The sequence below is a fragment of the Pocillopora verrucosa genome, chromosome 11, assembly GCF_036669915.1.
Source record: "Pocillopora verrucosa isolate sample1 chromosome 11, ASM3666991v2, whole genome shotgun sequence".
NCBI lineage: Eukaryota > Metazoa > Cnidaria > Anthozoa > Scleractinia > Pocilloporidae > Pocillopora > Pocillopora verrucosa.
Window position 1 is genome coordinate 6,218,180 of NC_089322.1, and position 7,072 is coordinate 6,225,251.

The 7,072-nt window shown below is 38.5% G+C and overlaps 1 protein-coding gene across 1 annotated transcript; it reads left to right on the plus strand.

The window, feature by feature from the left end:
• The first annotated feature begins 104 nt into the window (after nucleotides 1-104).
• On the plus strand, nucleotides 105-6,484 carry LOC131787178 (netrin receptor UNC5B-b-like). The gene is made up of 7 exons (XM_059104263.2): nucleotides 105-1,290; nucleotides 1,763-2,007; nucleotides 2,820-2,972; nucleotides 3,271-3,450; nucleotides 4,431-4,551; nucleotides 5,026-5,203; nucleotides 5,603-6,484. Exons 1-7 carry the CDS (start codon nucleotides 873-875, stop codon nucleotides 5,616-5,618), a joined length of 1,311 nt encoding a protein of 436 aa, XP_058960246.2. The 5' UTR covers nucleotides 105-872; the 3' UTR covers nucleotides 5,619-6,484.
• The last annotated feature ends 588 nt before the right edge of the window (nucleotides 6,485-7,072 follow it).

The window sequence follows — 7,072 nt, forward strand, 5'->3', positions numbered from 1 at the left end:
AATCGAAAAGTGCTGTTCACCTCCCGTTCCCGCTCCTCTCTTCCCCCCCAACCCCCCGCCACTTGTCATCAAGGCCCACGTGAGCCTCAATCACTAGAGTCTGATCAGCGGTTGTCTTAAGGAAATAAACATCATTTGTTCCGAACTTCGTAGAAGGAAAATCTCTGGATAAACTAATTTGCTAACATGCCACAGGATACTAAAAAGAAAATCGCGTTACTTCTTCATCAGTAACCGTTTAACATCCAAGGTTGAGTGGAAGTAACCTCTCATTCTTGTGGAATCGAAGAGCGAACTTCGATAAAGATCTTAAACGACGCGGTGAATGATGATTTTAGATGTATAAAATTCGCGGTGAACCAGGTGAACCAATGAAATTAAGAGCTCCTCGCAGCTAAGAACACTACTGAAACGAGTAGTTGAAAATAGGACCTGAAAAAAATTCAGGCCCGTACAAGTCCTTTTTTCAACTACTCGTTTCAGTAGTGTTCATAGTGACGCAGTGAAGTCTCCCAATGTACTGGCTCACAATTCCTAATACCCACATTCCTACAAACTCCTCTTTCATCTTGAAGTAAATTTTAAACGAAAGTTCAAGTTTTTTTAAATTGGACTGGAGGGTTGAAAATATTAATTTTTGTCACACAGGGCTCTCTCCCCTTCTCCCTGGTCAAAGATTTTTCATGAAAGGCTAATTAAAGCCTGGATAGCGCATGGGTGATCATTATCACGTCGTAAAGAAGTTACTTGCATGGGGATGGGGTTATTTATTGATGAAAAAAGTTAGAAAGATTGTTGTTTGTCTGAAGGTAGAATTGTAACATGTTTTGCTTCTCCATAACATTGCGGGACACGAGTGAAAAAGAGAACAAATGCGGTATTACAAACACTTAAAGGTCACGAGGGAGGAAAATCTTCAGGAAAATCAAGTTGGTCCAAATGACGGCAACGAAGGTGACTGTTTACCCAACGGGTTTGAAGTGAAAGACATATTCGACAGTTCCGGCGGTGAGCTGAGCGCTACTCATGACTCGGACGTGAAAATATGTATTGCAAACGGCGCAATACCGATTGGCGTCAGCCAGGAAGTCTTCTACCGTGTGGTCTACGACACAACAGAGCTGTTGCAGGATATCCCCGTTGGACCTGATGAAACACTCATTTCCCCCGTTATTGAGTGCGGACCACACGATATCAGACTTTTAAAGCCTTCGGAGATTATAATTCCACATTGCCTCTATATGGGCAAAGCTAAAAAGGAATGGATAACTGTCTACAGAACTGACCCAGGTAATCGAGAAATCCCTGGGCTGAGTATTTTCAGCTGAATTCAAAGAAATACATTTAAGATTTAAGATCTTGAGGACTCACACTTTTGTAAACCTTACATGTTCGGAGTTTGAGCAGGGCATTGAGTTACAAAGAAGATAAGAGCTTTCAGTTCCCATCGCTGTGGCCCGGTTTCTATTCGCTGACCTGGCGTCGCATGTGGTTAAGTTTTTTGGTGCTTCTCCTCCACACTCCCAGACGTTTTCTCTGTGTTTCTGATTTTCCTTCTTTCGCAAAAACCAAGACCCAAATTTCAATTCGACTTAACGTAACCCTAATCTTGAGAGGAACCTTGTGGATTTCCACTGCAGAGTAATCCCTCTTATTTATTCTACCTGCATAATTTTTACTCCCTTCTCTTTCGGGTAGATAGGACTGATCTTCGTTATGCTGTTACTGTACTGACGATTTTGTCATCAATGTTTGATTGAAGGTCCCATCAAGTGGGAGAAAATCCCCAACAAATCCAAAAGAAATGATCTGTCTAGAGCATGGTTCACAGCAAAAGAGGACTCCATTCACATCAATACCATGACATTCTGTTTCTGGTGCGTATATTTTCGTCGCGGGGCACCGAAAAGGAAAAGAGCCACGGTGTTTGCTAATAAACCAAATCCCGGAGGTGATCTCATTCAATTCAGATTCTACATTTACAGTGACAACAAGGATTCACTGAGGGTAAGTTAGCGTTTAAATAGGATTTTCTTTTGTTTGAATGCAAGGCATCCACAAAATGCAACCGACTGTGTCAATCAGTTGTTTTAGACAGAAGTATTCTTTCCAATATTTTACCCACATACAGTGTGGCAATGAGGCATTTCCACTGATAACTGGCTTGAACTTGCACTACTCATGATTCAATATCATATCGCGTCATATCATGATCACTGGTTCATTGGTTCACCCATGTGATTCTTTAAAGTAATGTGCGAGGGCACTACCATGGTTGCTTTACATCAAATCGCCATCATCGATACAAATCTTGACATATGATTGGTTGTTTTTTACCACAAGATACATAATCCTCCTCTCTGATTAGATATGAACCACATTTGCTTCCCTTCATTCATATATTTATTCCCAGGCTAATGTGCTCGACCATTATATCACTGAAAAGTAAGTTTGCGACTCAGCTCTGACGTTCTACAGTTAGATGAAAGCACGAGTATGTACATAGAAGTCTATTAGCCTCTTATTGTTTGTTCTTAACCTACTCTCATGGAAATGAAGCGACAAGGAGTGTTGTTACTCCTGTTGTGTGGATGCAACTCAATTGTGAGCATCTACCCAGCAATTTATAAATTTTCCGGTGTTACAGTGTGCTGTCACCCAGTCATATTCCTTTATTTGGTAAGTGAGTTGCATTTGTCTGACAAAATATTAAAAATAAGGTTTCATCTAAAATTCAAAGAATGATGCCCTTTCAGCTAGTCACTCTTGTTATTGCACGATGTACCACCTAGCTGATCCATATTTTTTGCCTTTACAAGCGAGTGGAGACGCAAGATAAAGAGTTGTTTCCTCACTCATGGAAAGGAATGGAGAAACCCTTCAAAATGTACAACAACAGCAAAAATATAACCGTGAAACTTGTGACGGATCCTGAGGAGGGCTGGGAATTAGACAAGACAGCTGGTGAACAGGTGAGGAAATCAACAAAGGGTTGGGCTCAGTCATGAGTTACAATAAAACATTTTTGTCTCTGATAATCTGAATTGAGCTTAAAAGGCCCTTGGTATTTGGTCGACGATCTTCTACTCAATATACATTGCATGCAGTAAGAAACTCCTGAGTTGTCGATTATGTGGCCTTCTGATTACCTCTGAAAGTAGCTGTCTCAACAATGCACTTTAAAGGACCTCTTATTCTTTGTGAATTTTTATTGAAAGCGTTTTACTCCCGATTGATACAATATATTTCTCAATCTGTCATTCGTTGTAGGTGTACATCTGCGATGATTCCCACGGCGGTAGATTTCGATGTAAAGATGCGTGTGTTTTTGCAGTTAAACCAATGAAAGGTCGAGAAGTAAAACCATTTACTTGTAATCTAACGTTCCAACAAGAGGGCCATGAAACAGCACATACAATCTACGCGAATCCTGGTTATCCGCTTGTGGAGGTAATACTGTATGTAGCTGACACGATCTGATTTCGAATAAAGTCAGTAAGATAGGTCACAGTCGTCTTTGAAAATAAAAAGAGGAAAAAACGAACAAGAAAAGACAAAACATAAAATCAAACCAAATTTGATGTAGCTTTCAGCTCAACTTTTTTTCTGTAAAGTTGCAATCGCCACCAATAATAATTGCCACTAATAATAATTACCAAATACCTTATTCACACTCAATCTTAATTTCGCGTTCTTCGTGATTATAAAAGATCGCGAAATTGAAGACTCGGGAATGAAAATGCTTTTGTGTAATGTTAATGTTAATCATCTTCACGTGAATCGCAAAATTTATACAAATTCTTGAAAACATCTTTCATGCAGTCCTCAAAATTGCCATTAACTCGTCTCTTGTAGTTCTCATTCATAACTTTCATGTAATATTTTAACATTTGTTCCAGTTTATCTTGGAATTTTAAAAAGTTCAGACATTTTGAAAATTAAAACGCTTGAATCGCGAAATTCAATGTCCTATTTTCATATTTTCCTATTGATATCGAAAATAAATCCCTGCGAAATACTGTCTCGCCGAAATTTGCGAAATCATATACACGTAAATTAAGTACGAATAAGGTATATAAAACTGTAATTTTAGTCTAAAACGGTTTTTTTTTTTACCGATAACCGTTTTGAATATTAAAATTGATGATTTAGATATATGAAAATTCATATATTTGCACTGCGGTGGAGAGATGAAATTACGAGATCCTCGCAGCTAAGAACACTACTGCCAGTATCGCAGAGGTCATGGGTTCAAATCCCGTACGGGCCTGAATTTTTTTTCAGGTCCTATTTACAACTACTCGTTTCAGTAGTGTTCTTAGCTGCGAGGATCTCTTAATATTAAAATTGTTTAATTGTTTAATTCAGTATTCATGGACATGATTTCCCGGTATCCGAGCGATTCTACAACTTTAACTTGCTCTTTTTAGGGGTCGATCGAGCCGGCAAATGCTCGTGCGCACTCCAACAGCGCAGCTGGATGCTCGACTTCCTCAGCTCCAGAAGAAAGTGACAGGAGCAACATAGACGAACAACCAAAAACTCCTCAAGGTATCTTCGTCATCGTCAACGCAGCTATAATAACTATCATGAGAAGCTGTGGTTAAATCAATAAGATAACACCTCCTACGAATAAGCTTGTCTTTGTCTTGTTGCCAGAGTAGTCGGGCTTTTCTCTCAAGAACTTGATTCACGCTTTTAAACTCTCTGTTACGAATAATCAAGTGTTTGTGCTCTTTCTCCTTTGTTGGGTGTCTTTGCTTTTTGCGTTCTTCCTCAAACTTAGCGTGGTTAGTTTCTCTTCACTCGTCCGCCATTTTGTTTGGTTGTGCTTTCGCGACTTTCTTGTTAATCAATTCAAAGTTTCGCACTCAATTTCAATTTTCTGCAATGTGTGGTGTTAATTCACGTGTTCTTGGCTTGTCAGTATGCTGAAATTTTTTCATGTATAGAATAAATAGAGTAAATACAGTTTGATATTGGCAAATTGACAAACTGTGCTGATTCCATTTGTGAACGTTTTAGGTTTGAATAAATCACAGTTGGTGAATTTTCCACGTCAAAGATATAGCAAAAGTGACGGTCTCGAGGTGACCTTATCTACTCTTAGACGCAGCAAAAGTGCATCTGGGTGCTCGAAGTCCCCAACATCAGAAGAAGGTGACAGGGGCAACTTAGACGAACAAATAAAAAACTCGTCAAGGTATTTTAGTCATCTTTATCGCCATCGTCGTAGCTATGCCTACTATCATGAAAAACTGTCACTTAAATCTTTTAATAATTATACCATCTCCTTCGAATAATCTTTCCCCTCACCACATAAACATTTAATTTTCCACACGTTGACGTCATCTTATGATGATCTATTACTATGCAGACTCACGGCAACATGGAAGATATTTGTTCTGTATGATAAAAAAATTTTAGTGTCGCTTGTGGTGACTTTATCTATGCGTCTTTCCTGCGATTGAACAAAATTAAAGAACCTATCAAAATGCATAAATAATTAAGATTATAACATAACAATCTGCTTCTTCTATTATTGCGGTGCAGTGTAAGCACATTAAATATTAAGTATCTTCAAATTCTCTCTTTGTTTTAGACTCGAAGCCCCTTAGCAGCTTGCTGGAAATTAGGCCATTACTTGAGAAAATATGTAACCGTCTGGACTCAAGTAGGCCGGGTGTTGGTGACTATCGCGATGTTTGTTCCCACTATGGTATCGACAGTTTTCAAGTGACTGCAGTTTACGAAAAGCACACTGACGGACCGTCAAAAGCCCTCTTGGAACACTTGGCAGCTTCACACGAACAGCTAACAGTTGCCGAGTTTGAAAGTGTGTTGAGAAAAATTGCCAGGAGAAGTGACATTGCCAAGCTTTTAGAAGAATATGATAATCAGTAAAAAACATTTTAAAGAAGTCAGCGTTGTTTTGAAGTAGTTTTCATAGAATTTTGAAGTGCGTAAAATTCTTAAAAAGAAACGTCAATTGATAGCACGTTCGTCACAAAAAACAATTCCACAGTGTAGTAAATTTGGTATAAAGAGTTTAAACCGACTTTGTTGGCTCGAGAGGTAAAGAGGGCATCCTACTTTGTAAACAGGAGTTATAAATGCCTTGTTCTATGTTTTTTTTTTTAAATACCAAATTAGTTCTATATTCTTTTCTAGGTCTCGTGTTGCACTGATTTAATCAGTTTTCAAATGGTCATTTTGCTCCAAATAAAATGTTATTATGGGAATTTCAGTTTTAGGCATTATATATAGTCACTGTTAGTGCGCAAGGCATCTGCTTTGTAAACGTTTAGGACAGCAGTTATATTCACATGATCATGGTAGTCTTGCCACAGGCAGACCAAACTCGTGTTATATACCATCGTTTGCCGGCATCTTTTGGCCAGCTCTTTGCGCCTTTGATTTTAATAATTTCTAACGAATACAAGAATGGTACAAAGATAAATAGAAGTCATAACAATAAATTAGAGAGGTTAATAAATTATTGAGGTTACTTAGATTATCATCTACATCCGTCAAGAGATTGAGATGGCGTATTCAGCGCCAAGGTATACCATGCAGTTGGTCAGTCCTTGGTGTTTAATTCATACTGATATTCCCAAGTATCAGCTCTTTATACGTCATAAGTATTAAATTTTTCTTTGGTTTTTTTATTTGTTTGTTTGTTATTAAAATAAATTTTGACCACTTCTGATGTCGAACACATATGCAAATCAGTTTGAAATATATAGAGGGGGTAAGTTCCTAAAGAAACTGTGGTGCTGCGTCGGTGAAAGAGTATAACAGGGTAATTTAATATTATTAGCTGAGTTTATATCATAATTTCGCCACCGTTAAGAGTTTCAAAGTTGACGTTTCAAGCGTTCGCCCTTTGTCAGAGTTTCAAATATATGTAGACGAATTACCACAGAGATTGTTTCCCTTCCTTTTCCATCCAACCCCCTCTCCCCACCGCCGAAGAATTAATTTTATGCATTCTTTCACGTCACCAATTACTCATCTTTTCAATCCACCCCTCCCCCCTTTCCTTAATGAAGCACAGAACAGAACAGGCTGA